This window comes from Arachis ipaensis, chromosome B03 (assembly GCF_000816755.2).
Source record: "Arachis ipaensis cultivar K30076 chromosome B03, Araip1.1, whole genome shotgun sequence".
Classification (NCBI taxonomy): Eukaryota; Viridiplantae; Streptophyta; class Magnoliopsida; order Fabales; family Fabaceae; genus Arachis; species Arachis ipaensis.
In genome coordinates, this window is record NC_029787.2 from 4,792,005 (window position 1) to 4,813,365 (window position 21,361).

The window sequence follows — 21,361 nt, forward strand, 5'->3', positions numbered from 1 at the left end:
AATGGCCTCTCTCCCAGAATTACAGCAAAGAATAACATGGAGAAGAAACACAAAGGTGATGAGAAAAGACCAGTGCACATATATACCTGCTCAGCAGCTCGACCACCAAGTGTCATACAAGTAAATATAAAAAAGCTGCTCCTGTTGTCCTGAGAAAGTTCTCATTTGGAACATACTGTGCAAACCCAAGAACTGCTGTGCCACGAGGAACTATAGTTACCTTCAACAAAGGTTCGGCATGTTCCAAGAACCAGCCTGCAACAACATGACCTGATTCATGGAAAGCTATACAGTACGTCTTTCCAGTGCTCATCACCAGGTTGAAAAACAGATATATTATTAGAAAAACTCTAACAATAAATGGAAAAGGCCGAGTTAAGAGTTCCAATTTTTATAAAGTCCAGCATTTTCAATCTATTGTAGCAACAAGATATATGATTTATATATTTAACTGAACAACACATATAACTTGGAGTAGAATGCTATTCTCCACACAATCTATTCATCACTTCATATTTCTTAAACACTGAAATGAGCCTATCAATAGCTGCTTCAAAATGTTGCATTTTCACTTGAGCTTTCTCACTCCTTGCAGCTATCGGAGCAGCTTCATTGCAAACATTGGCAATGTCTGCTCCAGCAAATCCTCGTGTAAGTGCTGCAAGCCTTTGTAAATAAAATGAAGGCTCGTAGTCAAGTTTGATCTTTTTCACCCTTAATATCAGGTTTATCAATGCTTATCCGGCGGTCAATTGGGCCAGGCCTAAGTAGGGCTTTGTCCATATTCATCCATCCTTAATATTGTATACTCTTCTACTCATAATTGTAAAATAAACAAGTAATTTTGACCGAATGAAGGAAACAAAAAAAGAGAAACAAACAAAATTAATCGGTTGACAGAACCGCCTTTTCTCTCTCATGGAGATCTCTTCTCTCATATGGAGTGTTTCCTTGGATTAATAGCTTCGTGCTTACCTGTTTGTTACTCACCTCTTTGTGCATACTTCTCACCTTTTTCTGCATAGCTTCTTTTTCTTTTGCACAATAGTACATATGGCCTGCCAAGAGGAGCAATCTATCGAAGGCAAAGTTATTTCCATAAATCCTGTTGAGGATGACAGTTTTGATGCAGAAAATCTTAACTTGGTAGGAAAGATTCTATCAGACAGAGAAGTTAGTTTCAATACCTGTAGAGCAGCTCTTCTGGGTATCTGGGGCCATCCAGAAGGAGTTGCCATTTCTGATGTTGGCAGGAACAAATTGCTCATCAGCTTTAAGGACGTGCGGAAAGGGATCCAAATAAGGAACGGAGGGCCCTGGAGCATTCGTGGACATCTTCTTAATCTGCAGATATGGAACGGACGTGAGTCACTGTATGATGTGGATCACAGGTATATGGAATTATGGGTACAAATACATGGACTTCCACTCAACTATATAACAAGGAAAACAGCAGAAATTATTGGTAAGAAATTAGGAACTGTGATGGAAGCAGAAAATCCCAGATTAAATGATACACTACAGAGAACGTTTTTGAGGGTGAGGGTAACTATGAACATTACCAGGCCTTTGCCAACGGGTTTTTGGTTAGCAACACAGAATCATCAAACTATTTGGGTGGACTTCAAGTATGAGAGGATACAAGATAGTTATTGTCTGAATTGTGGAGTCCTAGGTCATACCAAGAAGGAATGTAGCAGCCCAATGGCAGTGGCTAGCTGGGACCATATGCAACCTAGGTATGGGCTGGGTTTGGGAGTTAATCGTGCCAGGGCCATCTCAGCCAAGGGGAAAGAGCAGGATGAGAAGGAAATGAACAGGGAATGGACTGAGGCTAAACAAGTTTGTGAGGGGGAGTGCGCCAAAATGGAGCATATGAAGGAGCATTTGACTGAAGAGAGTTGTACGGGCAGGGGATTACAAACAGAGCCTCTGCGAACTCGTTATGCAAATTCTGTCCATCAGATGGCGTTAGGAAAGGAAAGCCACGGATCTAGGCTGCATGGTGAAGCAGGGGAAGCTCTGAGAAGTGGGGACAAGTTTGCAAACACTAGAACTGACATCAGGGAAGGTTATGACAAGCTTCAAGAGACAGGTGAAGGTAGCTGTGCATTTAGGCCCAATGCCACGTCTTATATGGCGTGTCAGGAGCATCTTGAGGTTGGGGGGAATGAGAAGTGCCAACCTTTTGGTAACAGAACAAGGCTGAATGAGGGTCGTTTGGATGAGCCCAAGCAGATGGAGGATTGTATTCAGCGCCAACAAACAGAGGATGATGTCTGTGGGAACTCCAGAAAGCTAACAATTGGGGAAGAATTGGAGAAGCTCTTTGGTAAAAAACAGACCCAAGCTAAGCATCATGGTGACGCAGAAATTAACAAGCACTCTGGGTTGGAGACACGAATAGTTAGGCATGATGCAGGACAGGTGTGGAGCTACAGGGACAAACCAAAAATGAAGAGAATTGTTACTGCTGCTGGTAGAACCATGATACAGCGAATGGATAATGGAGAGGAGTATTACGTCGAACTAGCTGAGGAGCAGCATCATAAGGAGGAGAAGATTGCTGCTGGGTCGGAGCAGAGGAATGATAGTCAACCTGTGTTGGAACTGGCGTTTGATCTGAGGCTGAATCTGAACTCTAAAAGGTCTAGGGATACAAGCAACCTCGCAGTCTTTGTTGACAAGTTTGAGGATGATGAACACCTAAGAATGGAAGAATCAGGTAAGAAGTTCAAATATGTTCCTGGATCAGTCATGGCTGAGGAGGCGGGCCTTATCACGCCCCACCAGCAGCCATGATTGTTGTTAGCTGGAACTGTCGTGGTATGGCGGCCCCATCGACAGTGTCTGAATTAAGAAGTATTTGTAAATATCTTAGGCCGTCCGTTTTGTTTCTTATGGAGACTAAAGCTAGTAATCTTAGTTGTGCTAGGACTAGGAGAAACTTAGGTTTTGATAATATGTTTTGTGTTGAGTCCCGGGGGTTGTCCGGAGGGCTCTGTCTTTTTTGGAAAAGTAATATAAATATTGATGTTTATGCTTGGTGTGATAACTTTATTAAGGCCCAGATAAGCACTGTTAATGATAATGTTTGGGAAGGAATTTTTGTCTATGGCCATCCTGATTTTAAGAGAAGGAAGGAGTTATGGAATGAGTTAACTTGTGTAGATAATAATTTGCATGTGCCGAGGGCTTTTATTGGCGACTTTAATGATGTTATTGCGCAGCATGAGAAAGTGGGGTTGCATCCAAAGCCGACTAGTCAGATTGACACTTTCAGGTGCTTTATTGATAAGAATGCTCTAATGGACTTAGAGTTACAAGGTACTAAATACACATGGTTTAGCAATCCAAGGAATGGTTTTGTCACTAAGGAAAGGATAGATAGAGTACTTGCTAATTGGGAATGGAGAGAAGCTTTCCAACATGCCACCCTTTCAGCTTTACCAGCTATTAGTTCTGACCATAGGCCTTTAGTCCTCAATGTTACACCCAGGGGAATAAGGACCAGATGCTTCAAATTTGAGGCTTTTTGGGCTGATCATGCTGACTGTGGTAATATCATCAGGAAAGGATGGAATAGTGTTTGTAATAGCTCGGTTGATCATTGGACCAATTTGTCTCGAAGGATGAATAGTTGTAAGCAGGAATTGGTCAAATGGAGCAAGGCTAACTTTAAGAGGGCCGATGTTGAAATACAAAAGCAAATGCATCGCCTTAAGCTAGCAGAGGAAAGAGATTACTCGGATACTCAGCAGCAGGAAATTAGTAATTTGAAAATGGATATTATTAGGTTATGGAAACAGGAGGAAAAGTATTGGGGTCAGAGATCTAGAGTGAAATGGCTGAAGTTTGGCGACAAGAATACTGCTTTTTTCCATGCTTCTACCATCCAACGAAGGGACAGGAATAGAATTGTGAGGTTAAAGGATACTAGTGGAGAATGGGTGTGTGGTGAGGATCAGATACTAAAGTTGGCTGTTCTTCATTTTCAGAATCTGTTTAAAGCTTCCGGCAACCTTGTTATGTCTGAATGCATTAGCAAGATCCCTATTAGAGTTACTGAAGATATGAATCGAGAGCTTTTGAAGGAGGTTTCTGATCAGGAAATTAAAGAAGCTACTTTCAGCCTTGGAAGTCTTAAGGCACCTGGTCCAGATGGATTAAATGGCCTTTTTTTCCAGAAGCATTGGGCAATTCTTCAGAAGGAGGTTTGTGAAGTTGTTAAGGTCTTTTTTCGGGAAGGGGTCCTACCAAGTAGCATTGGAGATACTATTATAGTCTTGGTCCCTAAGACCAATTTTCCAGAATCTCTTAATCAGCTTCGACCAATCAGCTGTTGCAACTTCATATATAAGATCATTTCTAAAGTGTTGGTTATTAGGCTTAGAAGAGTTATTGATGCGATTGTTTCACCTATCCAGAGTGCGTTTGTGGGGGGACGTCTCATTCAGGATAACATGGTGATAGTGCAGGAAATGTTTCATGCTTTAAATACAAAAGGGCAGTTTGCTTCCAGGAATTTAGCTGTTAAGATTGATATGAATAAAGCCTATGACAGGGTTGAATGGTCGTTCCTAGAAGCAACTCTGAATGCTTTTGGGTTTAATCCGCACTGGGTCAAGTTGATTATGATGTGTGTCTCGCAGGTTTCTTATAAAATTAAGATCAATGGTGTTTTGTCGAGGAGGTTTATGCCGCAGAGGGGACTAAGGCAGGGAGACCCCCTTTCGCCATACCTGTTTATCATAGCAGCTGAAGTTTTTACTATTCTCATGGACAAGGCCAAAGAAGAGGGTAGAATCTCTGGTGTCAAAATTGCTCCCACTGCTCCAGCCATTTTCATCTCCTCTGAGGAGGAAGTTTATTAGCTCATTACTATTTTAAATATGTATACAGAAGCCTCGGGGCAGCGAATAAATGTTGACAAGTCTGGTATCACGTTTGGCAACCAGGTTCCGATCAGAAATAGAGTAGAAATAGAAGAGATCTTAGGGTTGCCGGCTTGGGATCAACCAGGCAAGTACCTGGGTCTTCCAGCCCAGTGGGCAGATCTAAGAATAAAGCTCTGAGGTGGATTGAGGAGCGAGTGACTGATAAGCTTTGCGGTTGGAGAGAAAAACTGCTTTCTCAGTCTGGGAGGGAGGTTCTCATCAAATCGGTTATTCAAGCGATACCTGCCTATGCTATGAATGTCGTCCTCTTTCCTAAAAGTTTTTGTCATCGCCTTTGTCAAAAAGTGGCTAAATTTTGGTGGGCCTCTACTGGTAAGGATAGGGGTATCCATTGGAGAAGTTGGGATAAAATTTGTGCTAGCAAAAGGGATGGAGGAATTGGTTTTAAAGATTTTTATAGTCAAAATTTAGCACACTTGGCAAAACAAGCATGGAGAGTTTTTGAATGCCCTAATGCGGTATGGGTTCAGGTGCTTAAGGCTGTTTATTTCCCAAATGAGGATTTTAAAGTAACTAAGGCGGGAAGGGGAGCATCTTGGATCTGGAAAAGTATTGTGCATGGTAAGGATTTCCTTTTGAGAAATGGGAGATGGTTGGTTGGAAATGGAGAAAGAGTGCGAATTTTAGATGACAATTGGATATTGAACATGACGAACAGTCCTGTTGTTATGAATGATGATGTCACATTTGTAAAGGAGCTGATTAGTGAAGGACAGGGGTGGAATATGAGTGAATTAAGGAAACATTTTGATGGAGATACTGTTGGGAAGATCATTAGAACTCCGGTGAGTGTTATTGGCAGAGAAGACAAGCTTAGTTGGCCTTTTAAACCAGATGGCAAGTATACTATCAAAACAGGTTACCATGCTGCCAGGAAAGAACAGTATCTTGCTAATAGCATTAGCCCATCAACCAGTGATGACTTTAAGGATTTATGGAGAGACATTTGGAAATTAAAAGTGCCTCAAAAGATCAGAACCTTTCTATGGCGGGCCTCGCATAACATTTTGCCAGTGTTCCAAAATCTTTATAATAAGAAAATCTCTAACACTCCTACCTGTCCTATTTGTTTGCAGGAACCAGAGTCCACTGAGCATGCGCTTCTACTCTGCCCTTGGACAAGGGCTGCGTGGTTCGGAGCTCAAATCCAGTGCTGTCCTACGGCCTATACTGTATCATCTTTTGGGAAATGGATAATGGATTTTTTTAAAAGTATGAAGATTGGCACAGGAACTGATTATGAGCTGTGTAGCAGCAGAGTTGGTTTTTTGGTATGGGAGGTTTGGAAAGCACGAAATCAGGCAGTGCATCACAGGTCTAAACCTAGTCCTTTACTAGTAATTCAAAATGCTAAACAAATGGAAATTGATTTTGCAGATGTTGTAGAAGAACCAGCTATAAGTTCTAATCATGATAGAAGGACAGATAGAAGGGTCACCTGGAGACCGCCTCCGCCAGGATGGATTAAGTGTAATGTGGATGCAGCTTTTCGCGAAGTGTACTCTGCAGGAGCAACAGCGGCAGTATTCAGAGACCATGCTGGAAGCCTTCTCACAGCTTCAAATCATAGAATTGCAGCTTCCTCACCTCTAGCTGCGGAAGCATTTGCGGTTAGGGAAGCATTAATAATGGCTAAAAACTTTCAACTGGATAGAATTATTTTTGAATCTGACAGTTTGATACTCATACAAGCTTTAAAATCAAAAGCATCAATTGCAGAAATTCAAGTTATTTTGGATGACATTTTGGAATTAGTGCGAAGTATCACAAATTGTGGGTTTACCTGGGTGCCTAGAGAAGGAAATGGCTTAGCACATGAAGTAGCCAGGCTTACTGCTGACGGTTCTCTTCAACAGAATTGGCTCAGGTGCAGGCCACAAATCATCATCAACATTTTGGCAGAAGAGCACTATATGTCTCTGCAACTGGCAAACAGATCATGAGTATGATGACCTTTTTGTTCTTTTTTGGCTGTGTATAAATTAAATCAGGCAGGGAATTAATTAGATTGCAGATTGAAAGTTTGGAGGCATTATGGATATGCATTTTGGTACCTTGGGTGCTGCAAATGATGTGCTGCTAGGTTCTTCAGTGATGAAGTCCATCCCCATAGATTGCCAGAGACCAGAACTTCTGAACAAGAGACTGATAGAGGGCAAAGTTCTTCTCTGTGGATACTCTTTCAACTTCATTTCTGGTTCAGCATCAATAAAGAAAGTCTCAGAAACAGCAAAGGCCCTGGCGCAGTTGGATTTGTTCTTTGTGTTGAAAACGTTTTCCCTAGAAACATGATTTGACCCAGTTCCTGTTGGTCTTCCTGGGATTGTTATCGTAGATGTCAGAAACTCGAAGGAACTTGTTGATCATCATAATATTTCTACACCAAGAGATTGGACCGGACGAGTCCAGAGTTTCACAGGAAAAGGTAAAATTGGAGATGGTTTGAGGGTCAAATGTAAAGGGCTTCAGCTTCCAAGAGGCAGATCTCCTCAAACCAGATATATTAGCTCCTGGTTCGTTGATTTGGGCTGCTTGGAGTCCAAATGGTATCGATAGGCCAAATTATGTTGGTGAGGGATTTGCCATGATATCTGGAACTAGTTTGCCTGCGCCGCATATAGCTGGCATTGCTGCTCTCATAAAGCAGAAGCATCCACATTAGAGCCCTGCTGCCATTAAATCAGCCTTGATGACGACAACATTGACATTAGATAGAGCAGGGAATCCTCTTCTAGCTCAACAACCTTCTGAAGCAGGAACTACAAAGCTTGTCAAGCTACTCCATTTGTTTATGGAAGTGGACATGTTGATCCAAGACTTGCATTGGACCCTGGGCTGATCTTTGATGCAGGATATGAGGTTTATCTAGGCTTTTTGTGCACAACACCAGGCATTCATGTTCATCAGATAAGAATCTACACTCACACACCCTTGTTTCTCTCCCTCTTGCTTACCATGCCTTCTGCTAGTCCGGAGGGTGTTTTGAGGAGATGTTGATGCGGCTGCTAAGGGATGTGCCAGGAGGCTGGATGCGAAAACCATGACCGAAGACTTGGGCATAATTGTTATTTATTTATTTACTGCTTTCCTTTCTTATTTCATATATAGTATTCAATAGATGTTTGGGTTTAGAACTTTGTCCAAGATATCAGATCTATTTGTTCCTGCAAGTACAACAACCCCAGCAGTGGTTCCAAAACCATCCATCTCCACCAATGACTGATTTAATGTACTTTTGCCGATCTGTGTTCATCATTTGCGTTCATCAATTGCATCAATCTCGTCAATAAATATAAAGTGGGTGCACACTGCCTTGCTTCCAGAAACAAGTTTCTTACCCTAGATGGTCCAACACCAACAAAAATTTCCATAAAATATGAACCAGACATTGAAAGAAATGGACACCAGACTCCCCTGTTATTGCTTTTGCTAAAAGGGTTTTTCCTGTGCCAGGAGGACCAACCAGGGGAGCACCCTTGGGAATTTACACCCCTAGTTGTTCATATTTCTTTGGGTTCTCAAGGAAGTGGACGGACTCCATAATTTCTTGCCTTGCCTCATCACAACCAGAAACATCTTTAAGGAAGAACTGTAAATATATGAATAGAAAAAAAGAAATTTGTATCTGCGCTGTGTTATGCACAACTACATCTCCCTTGAATAAATAACAAAAATGGCAAGGCAATGAGAGCAACTGGAAACATGCTGTTAAAAAATGATTCAGAAAAATGGCCATCTTCTATAAGATGAAGAATAAAGCAATTAACCTTAGTTTTTGCTTTCTTGTCAACTTTAGTAATATAGGCTTTCCCTATGTTAAGTATTTCACGAGCACCCTTATGACCACTGTCGCCACCAACACCAACTCACCAAGTCCACCTTAAAATCTCCTTATCACCATATACAAGAACAAGAGGGATCCCGAAAGCAAAGCAATCATTGTTGGAGCATACCTCATAAACTCCTGATCCCAATCCACTTCAAAAGAATATGTAACAGGAACATAATCATGGGGGTCAAGGCCTAGTGCTTCTTGCGCTGCTTCTAAATTCTTCTCAAAAGATTTCACACTTCCAATATTGAAATAAAATTTATATTGCCCACCAGTTCCATTTGCGGGGAGGGTTCCTTCGACAGCTTCACCGTCTGTTTGGTTAAGAGGAGTATTCCTCACGTATATTTTGGCAATTGACTTATTTATTGACACAACAATATGGTCTACTAAACCTGGCTCCAAAAGCTCCTTTTTAAACTCCTGAAAGTTAATCTGCACATAATCCAATTGTTCTTGATGTCAGCAGCACGAAATCATATGACGAAACAAAAGAAACTAACAAAATCAGTCACAAAATTAGAAATCATGCAAAGTCATCCTTATTATAGCAACCAGTTCACAGCTCAAGCAAGATGTAAGACTTGCAACAACCAAATTCTTGAAATTAACAGTATTTAAAATTATTAATGGAGCTTCAATACAAGCAAGCTGTCAGTGACAGCAGCATAGAGCTCATCTAGCAGATACACCATTTTTCCAATATGAATAACTTTAGCCATAGAAAAATTCACCTAGTAAAATCAGTAAAGGTAAATCAATTAAATGAGCTTCATATAAGGGTCCCTGAAAATAAAACCTCCATTGGTACACGCATGCAAATGAGGATAAGGACTAAGGAGAAGACAAGGAATTATGGAGGACTCCTAATGATACATTGGATGCAGGTCTCAGAAAAGATACTGATGTAGCATCAAAAGAATTCAGCATACAAAGTAGTGTGATGCATGATATAACATAGCACCAGTTTTCATGAGCTCTGCTATTTCCATGTATAATACATTGAAAGATGAAGACAATAGCGGCAAAATGTGTCAGTTATCTGGGCAATACATAGTGAACTTTTTCTGCATTTGAAATCACTGCTTTCATCAAATGAAAAGAAGGTATTTGTATATCTCAAGTTCTCAACTCAACCCAATTTCACTGATCCAACAAATTCAAACCAAGCAACAGGAACTGGTAATATGCTCAAAGCTATGCTTACCTGCTGCGCTTCACAACGATCAAACAATTTAACAACTAGCGTCATCACCAAAGAAGAGATGAAAATTTGCTTAAAGGGAAACTTGTAAACATTTCCATGCTCATCTGTGTATGTCTCTGACTCTTCTGAAATTAGAAGGAGCAAATGTACACATTACAAAAGTTATAGCACGTAAAGGATACGCCAAACCCAAGAAGAATAAAGGAAAATTAAAAGAGCATCTACAAGTCTATAAGAACTACACAAAAGTTAAGCAACTGTTAACCTATTATTAGTTGATATTAGTGCACCAATCACACAATTTACGATGATCAACCTCACACAAAATGTCCTCTTTTTTTTTCTTACCTTTAGACTCATGCTTTTTATCCTCCCCCTTTGGAATTTCCTTCTTCTCATTGGGATAGAACTTCTCATAATCTGCCAAGAAAACAACAAGAATCATCAATCAGAAAATTGCAAAACTGAATCCATAAGCAATCAGCTCAGTTCAGCAGATAAAAGCAACAACAGAATCAATTCCATTTCCACTACCAATACAGACGCACACAGTACACAAATGGCACAGCAAAAGCCCTAACTTACTCTTCTTCTTAGGTCCTTCGCTGAAAAACAACCGGTAATGAATGTTACGGTTCGCCGCGACACACTTAAAATCAGGCAAACTGGAAAGGATTCCGTTTCCACGAGCTCTATCATGAGCAACATATCCCCTGAAAAACCCTAATCCCAATTCCGTTCCTTCTGAATGCACATTCGTTCGCGTAGCTCCGAGAAGGGTTCCCAATTTCGCATCACCGCGCAAATAATCCTGCAATCCAAATCCAAAGTTGGAACTTTTACGCTATATTCTGAGGAGCAAACGGAACTAGGATCGAAAGAAGAAAAAAAAAAAGAAAAAAAAGGGAGAAGGTTTCTTACTTTGGCGCGAGAAGAGCGCGAAAGTGAGCGCCCGATCCTTGAAAAAATCATTTGTCTGAAAGGAATCTATCTACTTCTGTCGCAAGTTGAAATTTAATTTAAGTACAACGAAAAGATAGGGTAGTAACATATTATCTGCCAACTTTTACCAACTTTTATTTATAATTGTGTTTTATAAAAGTGTGTTTGTGGATGTGTCTAATAATTAATATATTTTAAATATATATATAAAGAGACACATCCAAAAAATATATCTATAAAAATACTTCTATTAAACACAGTTATAAAAAAGATATTTTTATTAGACACATCCACAAACATACTTTCATGAAACACAATTATAAATAAGAGTTAACAGAAGTTAGCAAATATGCTATTGGTAACGTAGCAGAACCGAAGTATAAGGAAAAGTATAATAATCCTATCCTAAAATTTTATTCGAACTAAGAATGAAGAGTCATGAAGAGTTTGAATAGATGTGAACGAAAAGATTTGAAAAGAATGACCAAAGGGTGTTTTAATTATTTTAATTTCTTAAATTTAAAATTATTTATATTAACTTTTTTAAATTTTATTTTAGACACTATATTAACTTTTAAATTTTTTTAGTATTGAATTAATAAATTAAACCAAAATTTTCATTTTGATCCTTAAGATTTACGTGATTACTTATTTTAGTCTTTAAAATTTAAAATTACCTATACTGGTCCTCCATATTTAAATTTGGGCATCAATGTGGTCTCTCGACTCTTTTCAACGATGATTAGACAAATGGAATATTGAGATGACACCCTCCCTATCACGCTTGATGATGAGTAAACGACGTCGTTTATCTTTGGCACCCAAACAAGTCAAAAATGTCGTCACTTTGTATATGAAGGTAGTAAAAACGATGGAGACCTAAAATAAAGTATTCTTTTTCTTCTCTACCTCCACTATTCTTCATTTCTGACTTTATTTTAGGTCTCCATCGTTTCTACTCCCTTCATATACAAAGTGACAACATCTTTTACTTATTTGGGTGCCAAAGGTAAATGACGTCGTTTACTCATCATCCAGCAGCATGGCAGGGAGGGTGTCATCTCAGCACTCCGTTTGCCTAGTCATCGCCGAAAAGAGTTGCTAGTCATCGCCGGAAAGAGTTGAGGGACCAAATTGATGCCCAAACTTGAATCTGGAGGACTAGTATAGATAATTTGGAATTTTGGGACCAAATTGAGTAATCGCGTGAATCTCATGAACCAAAATGGGGATTTAGTCCAGTAAATTAAGTATTAAGTTGACTACTTGTCACGTTAAACACAAGACTAAACAGCATCGTTTTGTTTTGGCACTTAAGCAAGATAAAAAAGATAAAATAAAAAAGAGTTTTAATATAATGTACAAATTATTATATCTCCCTTCATTCTCCAAAAAAAACTTTACTTCTATCTTATTTAAGAGCTAAAACGAAAAGATATCATTTAGTCATATGTTTAGTGTGGCAAGTTAGAACTAGTTTAGCATTTCATTCGTTGACTCAACGTCGGAAAAAGTCTAGAAATCAATATGGTGGCTGTAACTGGATCTCGAAAATGATGAAAGTCGTGAATGTCAACCACCACTATGGGTAGGGACATTCATGGATCGGATCCGAAGTATTTATCCGAATTCAATTCGAAAATTGCGGATATGCACACTAATAAGATCGAATTGCGGATTTTATATAAGTATCCACATATATACGTATCACAAAAATAAATAAATAAAAAAATATTCTTTTATGTTTAATATTATTTTAAAAATAAAAATATTTAAAAAATAAAAAAAAAGATTTTATTGAATTTTTTAAATAAAAATAAGCTTTTAAAAAATATTTTTATATTTTATAGATATATTCGATATCCGATCCGATCCAATCCAAGCTAAACAATTACGGATATTTTTAGTGCATATTAAATCAAGATTTTAGCCATATCCGATCCGCGCTCACCCTTAACTATGGGGCTTTAGTCTATTTCATCTTACTTAAGTTTAGTAAATAAAAAGACTGTACTTATATTTGAAACTTTTAAAAAATAGGTGTTTTTAAAAGAATCTAAGATAAAAACCTTTTAAAAACAGTTTGCGGCTTATCAAAATTAAAAAGTTGTTAAAAAGTTGAATATAAGTTCATGTATTAATTAATAGTTTAATAATTCCATCACTTTCTATAGTTTCAGACTCTATAGCTTCACTGAATTTTTAATTAAGTCCATATATTTTTTTTCTTTTTAATTAAATACTTTTACCATATTAAATTTTGTTATTAAGTCTTTATTAACAGCAAATATTAAAAAAACATTAATATAGTATGAATTTACTAATTTACCCATATTTTCTCCCATTTTCCCTATGTTAAGTATTTCACGAGCACCCCTATGACCACTGTCGCCACCAACACCAAGTTCACCTTACAATCTCCTGGTCACCATATACAAGAGGGATCCCACAAGCAAAGCAATCATTGTTGGAGCATACCTCATAAACTCGTGATCCCAATCCACTTCAAAAGAATATATAACAGGAACATAATCATGGGGGTCAAGGCCTAGTGCTTCTTGCGCTGCTTCTAACTTCTTCTCAAAATATTTCACACTTCCAATATTGAAATAAAATTTATATTGCCCACCAGTTCCATTTCCTGGGAGGGTTCCTTCGACAGCTTCACCGTCTGTTTGGTTACGAGGAGTATTCCTCACGTATATTTTGGCAACTGACTTATTTGACACAACAATATGGTCTACTAAACCTGGCTCCAAAAGCTCCTTTCTAAACTCCTGAAAGTTAATCTGCACATAATCCAATTGTTCTTGATGTCAGCACGAAATCATATGACGAAACAAAATAAACCAACAAAATCAGACACAAAACCATCTTATAGCCAGGAGGAACAGTGGTGTATTCTCATCTTAGAAATCATGCAAAGTCATCCTTATTATAGCAGGCAGTTCACAGCTCAAGCAAGATGTAAGACTTGCAACAACCAAATTCTTGAAATTAACAGTATTTAAAATTATTAATGGAGCATCAATACAAGCAAGCTGTCACTGACAGCAGCATAGAGCTCATCTAGCAGATACACCATTTTTACAATATGAAAAACTTTAGCCATAGAAAAATTCACCTAGTAAAATCAGTAAAGATAAGGACTAAGGAGAAGACAAGGAATTATTGAGGGCTCCTAATGATACATTGGATGCAGGTCTCAGAAAAGATACTGATGTAGCATCAAAAGAATTCAGCATACAAAGTAGTGTGATGCATGATATAACATAGCACCAGTTTTCATGAGCTCTGCTATTTCCATGGATCCCAATACATTGAAAGATGAAGACAATAGCGGCAAAATGTGTCAGTTATCTGGGCAATACATAGTGAACTTTTTATGCATTTGAAATCACTGCTTTCATCAAATAAAAAGCAGGTATTTGTATATCTCAAGTTCTCAACTCAACCCAATTTCACTGATCCAACAAATTCAAACCACGCAACAGGCACTGGTAATACACTTAAAGCTATGCTTACCTGTTGCTTTTCACGATGAAGAAACACTTTAACAAATAGCGTCATCACCAAACAAGAGATGATAAATTCCATAAGGGGCATCTCAATCGTGTAAACATTTCCATGATCATCTGTGTTTGTCTCTGACTCTTCTAAAATTAGAAAGAGCAAATGTACACATTACAGAAGGTATAGTACGTAAAGGATACGCCAAACCCAGGAAGAATAAAGGAAAACTAAAAGAGTATCTACAAGTCCACAAGAACTACACAAAAGTTAAGCAACTGTTAACCTAATATTAGTTGATATTAGTGCACCAATCACACAATTTACGATGATCAACTTCACACAAAATGTCCTCTCTCTTTTTCTTACCTTTAGACTCATGCTTTTTATCCTCCCCCTTTGGAGTTTCCTCCTTCTCCTTGGGATAGAACTTCTCAGAATCTGCCAAGAAAACAACAACAAACATCAATCAGAAAATTGCAAAACTGAATCCATACAATCCCTAAAGCAAAAACAATCAGCTCAGTTCAGCAGATAAAAGCAACAACAGAATCAGTTCCATCTCCACTACCAATACAGACGCACACAGTACACCAATGGCATATCAAAAGCCCTAACTTACTCTTCTTAGGTCCTTCGCTGAAAAACAACCGATAATGAATGTTACGGTTCGCCGCAACACACTTAAAATCAGGCAAACTGGAAAGGATTCCGTTTCCACGAGCTCTACAATGAGGAACATATCCCCTGAAAAACCCTAATCCCAATTCCGTTCCTTCTGAATGCACATTCGTTCGCGTAGCTCCGAGAAGGGTTCCCAATTTCGCATCACCGCGCAAATAATCCTGCAATCCAAATCCAAAGTTGGAACTTTTACGCTATATTCTGAGGAGCAAACAGAACTCGGATCGAAAGAGGAAAAAAAAACAGGGAGAAGGTTTCTTACTTTGGCGCGTGAAGAGCGCGAGAGTGAGCGCCCAATCCTTGAAAAATTCATGGTTGGAAGAAGACGCAAACAGAGATTCTATCTACTTATGTCGCAGGTTGAAGTTGATTGAAGTATAAAAATATCGGACTCTTGAAATTCAAATTTTTCGTCTCTTATGACTTGGACTATCCGATTTGGTTATCCAATTTTTTGTTGTACAGAATTTGAATGGTTCGATTTCTTCCACCAGGTTTCAGTTAAAAACTGTCCCACATTCATGTATAGCACCCCCATAATTCATATCAGCGTATAATACACATATGGTTGGCATATCTAAATTAATAAACCTCATATTAATTTTGGATAATTCTTGTACTATTTAGTCTATTTTCATTTAACAAAGGGCAACCTTGTAGGGGTGAGCACGACTCAGTTTGGTTCGAATTTATGATCAAATTAGAACCGAACCGACCAAAATGTAATTGGTTTTGTTTGGTTCGGATTTGCGATTTTTTGTACATGTATCCGAACCAAAGAAGATGTTGGGCTAAAAGTGGGGTCCAAGATGCTGTTGGTAGCCAAGGTCAGGCCCAATCTGCTACACAATCCAAGCCCAAAGTCCTGTTCCAGCAAAGTGAAATTCCCTCATCAATTCCACATAACAACTCATAGCCACCACCACAAACACCTTCACTGGTAGAAGATCAACTTCCACAGCAATCTAACCCTACCCAGAACACAGAACACATTATTGACTCAGGAATAACACCTCAATGCAATGATGACTTCCTACACAAACATCTTTTTAACAATGCAGTAAAAACGTTCACGTTAATTTATAGTTCCACAATAAAAGTATCCTTTTATCTTGGAAAAGGGTACATAGGAAATATATCCAGAGAAATACTTCCCTTGCATAGGCACCAATTACTTGTGTTACTTGAGTTCTTAGGATTTCGCCCTTATGATTAACACTAGTAACACCGCTACTCAACTTATAATGTCATAAGAGTTAAACGGTCAACTTGTAATGTCATGTCATAAGAGTTAAACGGCTCAACATTACTGTCTTGTGGAAGTTAAATTTTATTATCTGGACTAATGGATTGCTAAGTCAGTCCACACCAACACCAAGTCCACCTTACAATCACGTTATCATATACAGGAATAACAGGAAGGATCCCGAAAACAAAGCAGTCGCTGTTAGAGCATACCTCATCAACTCCTGTTCCCACCAATCCACTTCAAAAGAATATGTAACAGGAACATAATCATCGGGTTCAAGGCCTAGTTCTTCTTGTGCTGCTTTTAAATTCTCCTCAAAAGATTTCACACTTCCAATATTGAAATAAAATTTATATTGCCCACCAGTTCCCTTCGCGGGGAGGGTTCCTTTGACAACTTCACTGTCTGTTTGGTTACGTGGAGTATTCCTCACGTATATTTTGGCAACTGACTTATTTATTGACACAACAATATGGTCTACTAAACGTGGCTCCAAAAGCTCATATTTAAACTCCTGAAAGTTAATCTGCACATAATCAAATTATTCTTGATGTCAGCACGAAATCATATAACAAAACAAAAGAAACTAACAAAATCAGACACAAAAAACCATCTTATAGCCAGGAGGAACAGTGGTGTATTCTCAGCTTAGAAATCATGCAAAGTCATCCTTATTATAGCAAGCACTTCACAGCTCAAACAAAATTCAAGACTAGCAACAACCAAATTCTTGAAATTAATAGTATTTAAAATTATTAATGGAGCTTCAATACAAGCAAGCTGTTGGTGACAGCAGCATAGAGCTCATCTAGCAGATTCACCATTTTTCCAATATGAATAACTTTAGCCATAGAAAAATTCACCAAGTAAAATCAGTAAAGGTATATCAATTAAATGAGCTTCATATAAGAGTCCCTGAAAATAAAACTTCCAAGGGTACACGCATGCAAATGAGGATAAGGGCTAAGGAGAAGACAAGGAATCAGGGAGGGGTCCTAATGATATAAAAAATGCAGGTCTCAGAAAAGATACTGATGTAGCATCAAAAGAATTCAGCAAACAACTTAGTGTAATGCATGATATAAAATAGCACCAGTTTTTATGAGCTCTGCTATTTCCATGTATCCCAATACATTGAAAGATGAAGACAATTGAGGCAAAATGTATCACTTATCTGGGCAATACATGGTGAACTTTTCATGCATTTGAAATCACTGATTTCATCAAATGAAAAGCAGGTATTTGTATATCAAGTTCTCAACTCAACCCAATTTCACTGATCCAATAAATTCAAACCAAGCAACAGGCACTGGTAATATGCTTACCTGTTTCCCTTCACGACGATAACATAATGCAACCGTGATTAGCACCATCATCAAAGTAGAGATAAAAAGTAGCTTAAAGGGACAAAAGTAAACATTTCCATGATCATCTGTATTTGTCTCTGGCTCTTCTGAAATTAGAAGGGGCAAATGTACACATTACAAAAGTTATAGCACGATACGCCAAACCCAGGAAGAATAAAGAAAAATTAAAAGAGCATCTACAAGTCCATAAGAGCTACACAAAAGTTAAGCAACTGTTAACCTATTATTAGTTGATATTAGTGCACCAATCACACAATTTGCGATGATCAACTTCACACAATAAAAGCAATACAGACGCACACAGACACAGATGGCACAGCAAAAGCCCTAACTTACTATTCTTCTTAGGTCCTTCGCTGCAAAACAACCGGTAATGAATCTTAGGGTTCGCCGGAACACACTTAAAATCAGGCAAACTGGAAAGGATTCCGTTTCCACGAGCTCTAGCATGAGCAACATATCCCCTGAAAACCCCTAATCCCAATTCTGTTCCTTGTGAATGCACGTTCGTTCGCCAAGCTCCGAGAAGGGTTCCCAATTTCGCATCACCGCCCAAATATTCCTGCAATCCAAATCCTGAGGAGCAAACGGAACTCGGATCGAAAGAGGGAAAAAAAAAGGGAGAAGGTTTCTTACTTTGGCGCGTGAAGAGCGCGAGAGTGAGCGCCCAATCCTTGAAAAAATCATGGTTCGAAGAAAACACAGACAGAGGAAGAAGAAGAATTAAGCATGAAGAGTGAATTGGATAGATCTAAACAAAGGATTTGGGAAAAAATGAGGAAGTGTGTTAATATCGGTGGCGAAAATAACATGAACGACCTAACTGCCTTGTGAGAGGTACTGTATCTCACAATGATGTGAGAAAGAGATGGCTTAAATAATTTGGTGTTTTTGATTTGTTTTATTTTTTAAATCAACAATCATAAATTGGGCGGATCAATTTATGATTTTGAAAATAAAAAAAATTTTAATATTAAAATCGATTTTTTTTTAAAAAATAAAAAAAAATTTAGAATCGATTTTATTTTAAAAAATAAAAAAAAATTTAGGAGTAAATAATTTTTGTGTTTTTTGGCCAGCACTTAATTATTAAAACTTCTACTGTTAGATGTAATTTCACATCATTAAAAATATTATTAATGGCCAATTAATGGTTACAAAACACTAAAATTGTTGGCCTCCTAGCATTTTTCAAAAAAATACAAATCAGACCTTTCAATTTGTAATTTATTTTTTTCTTCAAATAAATTGGATCCTCCAATTTGCAGTTTATTTTTTTTCAAACAAATCAGACCGTCCGATTTAAATAAAATACTATATAAAAAAAACACCTGATCTTCCAATAATAATGTATTACATATATTTAATCACTATTAAAAAAAATTAGCCTATTATTTTCTGTATCATATGCCTTTTGGTTAAAATTAGATCTAATTTATTTTTATTATTTATATGTATTATATGACTATTTCTATTAACCAAAAGTTGTTTCTGTAAAAAAACTTTATCTTATTTCACTCAAAAATCTCATTTTAAAGGATTACACCAAATTGATATCTATATTTAAATTTTTTAGCTGAAAAAGGAGACCTATAGCATCAAGACACGTATATATAAAAGATTAAGCTGATCTCACCACGTAAGAAGGGAAGTAAAGAGTAGGTGTCGCTATCATAATCACAGAATTATTAGTATATGCATGCATGCATGCATGGCAACAAGTGACATAAATTTCAGTGGCTGAATTCAGCTTGGTTAAGCCTTAATACATATAAATATTGGTCACTGCTCGCTAGCCACCTTGCACTTTCAACTTTCCTCCATTGTTGCTTACTTGCTTTTCATTTCATGCATGCATGTATGTTTAATTTGATTACCTCCTTCTTATTATTATCACTCCATTATTAACTCCTTTTCCACTTTGTATATATAAATTAGAGCCTTTTGTAAGGTTTCTGATCTTTCAATTAAAATTTAGGGTAACAAAAAAATTAAAAGAATTAATATTAGGTACATGGATGAAGAGATAAGAGGAAGTGATGGTTGTTCAACACCGGAGCGGTGGGAATGCCGGATACCGGCGGCGTTAGTGCCACCGCCACCACCGAAAAAGAAGCCGTTTTCATTTGGTAAGAAGAAGAAGAAACAATGGCGGCCATCAACAAAGAATAATAGGTATTTTCAGCCTTGTGACTTGGAGGAGCTATTCTCTCTATTGCCACGCCCTCAAAAAACGTGTGTTTGTGATCATTAATTAATTAGTTTAATTTCTTCATAATTAAAATAAAAAAATGTTCGTTACAATTTGCATTTGTCTTGGAAACTAATAAGATCAGAGTGTTCTCAAATGCATGGGAATAATGTATGTTTCTTTTTTTTCTTATTTATTTTTTAACCTCTACTAGTAAATTCTCTTAATTGCTACTTTATGAATACTTCAAATAGAGCTGGCAATAGATAAAGTATTCTAATTAACCTTACTCAGAGTTAAAAAAATTTTGTAAAATTTTATCCTACCTTATTTGAAAATTTTTTAATTTTAACTTTATTCATATTTTAAAATTTCAAATTTTACCTGATTATAGTTCTTATGATTTTATTAATTTTTTTATTTTTTATGTTTCTTAGGGGAAAAAAAAGGCGAAGAGCGAGGTTTAAACATGCGCATCCTATATTTAATATGGATAATGTTAGGTAGATAAAAAAAAGTCAAAATTTGTTTTATTTAGTATTAATTAATTATCGTAATAATTAATAAATATTAAATAAGACAAATTATGACTATTTTTGGCTGATTTTTTTTTGTTACTAAACATTTTCGATTCACTATATCTTAGCTTATTGCTGCTGGCCAATGCATGCTATTGCCACAGTGTTGGCGACAAAAACTTTGGTTTATGGTTAGAAGGAACGCCAACAATGAATTATAACGCTGCTATATTAAAATATTCTCATTAGAAATATACATTTTTATAGTTTTTTTCTACTAAGTTTTTTCCTTTAATTCAAAGTCTCTAATAAGTCAATAAGATATTCTTTATGAAAAATTGGATCCGAGTAGCAACAATAATTTTTTAATTAACATGTAGTTAATAATATTATTTTTGCTTTTTCTTCTTATTTCACGAAATGAGAATGTATATACTTAATTAGATTTTTTTTTCTCTTATGGTGTACATATGTCTACAAAATTATTAATCATGTAGCACAATTCCTCTTGCTGTCTCCCATATGTCGAAGGAGATGAATAAATAATAATATTTACATGACCAATAATAAAAAATTAATAAAGGCAATATAGTATATAAGTAATCCAATGTCTATTTATGACATTATTTGAATTTAAAGATGAAAAAGATAAAATAAATAAAAAAATAGTCAGAAATCAAAATCTAATCAATAATAGGGCATAATATATAGATGACTAAACATAAAATATTAACTTAAATACATAAATAACATTATTATTCAATATATAAATACGTTGGGCCTCATAAAATTACTTTTTTAAAAAACTTAAATATTTGTGTATTAAATACATTTTTTTAACACAAGAATTTTTTTTTTAGATTTTTTTTATTTGTTTTATACTAATTTTTTGCAGATAACAAT

The 21,361-nt window shown here is 36.9% G+C and overlaps 4 protein-coding genes and 1 pseudogene across 7 annotated transcripts in view; 1 reads left to right on the forward strand and 4 right to left on the reverse strand.

The window, feature by feature from the left end:
• LOC107629082 (ATP-dependent zinc metalloprotease FTSH 10, mitochondrial) overlaps positions 1–10,997 on the reverse strand; it is a gene marked incomplete in the record, with an annotated part of 19,425 nt that extends 8,428 nt beyond the window's left edge. Inside the window, 1 exon segment of the mRNA XM_021117845.1 lies at positions 10,979–10,997.
• Positions 6,993–8,003, forward strand: LOC107632340 (annotated as a pseudogene).
• On the reverse strand, positions 8,048–10,992 carry LOC107629083 (ATP-dependent zinc metalloprotease FTSH 10, mitochondrial-like). Of its 2 annotated transcripts, none has more exons than XM_021117847.1 (5): positions 10,919–10,992; positions 10,583–10,808; positions 10,346–10,417; positions 9,998–10,119; positions 8,048–9,225 (listed from the first exon to the last, which is right to left on the reverse strand). In XM_021117847.1, exons 1-5 carry the CDS (start codon positions 10,967–10,969, stop codon positions 8,839–8,841), a joined length of 858 nt encoding a protein of 285 aa, XP_020973506.1. In that variant the 5' UTR covers positions 10,970–10,992; the 3' UTR covers positions 8,048–8,838. The 2 variants fall into 2 exon arrangements, with proteins under 2 accessions (XP_020973506.1, XP_016187263.1); XM_016331777.2 differs by having other exon boundaries at positions 9,998–10,122.
• LOC107629084 (ATP-dependent zinc metalloprotease FTSH 8, mitochondrial) lies at positions 13,191–15,516 on the reverse strand. The gene is made up of 5 exons (XM_016331778.2): positions 15,396–15,516; positions 15,072–15,294; positions 14,819–14,890; positions 14,465–14,595; positions 13,191–13,728 (listed from the first exon to the last, which is right to left on the reverse strand). Exons 1-5 carry the CDS (start codon positions 15,444–15,446, stop codon positions 13,351–13,353), a joined length of 855 nt encoding a protein of 284 aa, XP_016187264.1. The 5' UTR covers positions 15,447–15,516; the 3' UTR covers positions 13,191–13,350.
• On the reverse strand, positions 15,641–18,607 carry LOC110262341 (ATP-dependent zinc metalloprotease FTSH 10, mitochondrial-like). Of its 3 annotated transcripts, none has more exons than XM_021117848.1 (5): positions 18,386–18,607; positions 18,086–18,311; positions 17,708–17,835; positions 16,592–16,908; positions 15,641–15,998 (listed from the first exon to the last, which is right to left on the reverse strand). In XM_021117848.1, exons 1-5 carry the CDS (start codon positions 18,434–18,436, stop codon positions 15,962–15,964), a joined length of 759 nt encoding a protein of 252 aa, XP_020973507.1. In that variant the 5' UTR covers positions 18,437–18,607; the 3' UTR covers positions 15,641–15,961. The 3 variants fall into 3 exon arrangements, with proteins under 3 accessions (XP_020973507.1, XP_020973508.1, XP_016187267.1); XM_021117849.1 differs by lacking the exon at positions 15,641–15,998 and adding an exon at positions 16,002–16,104; XM_016331781.2 differs by lacking the exon at positions 15,641–15,998 and having other exon boundaries at positions 16,390–16,908.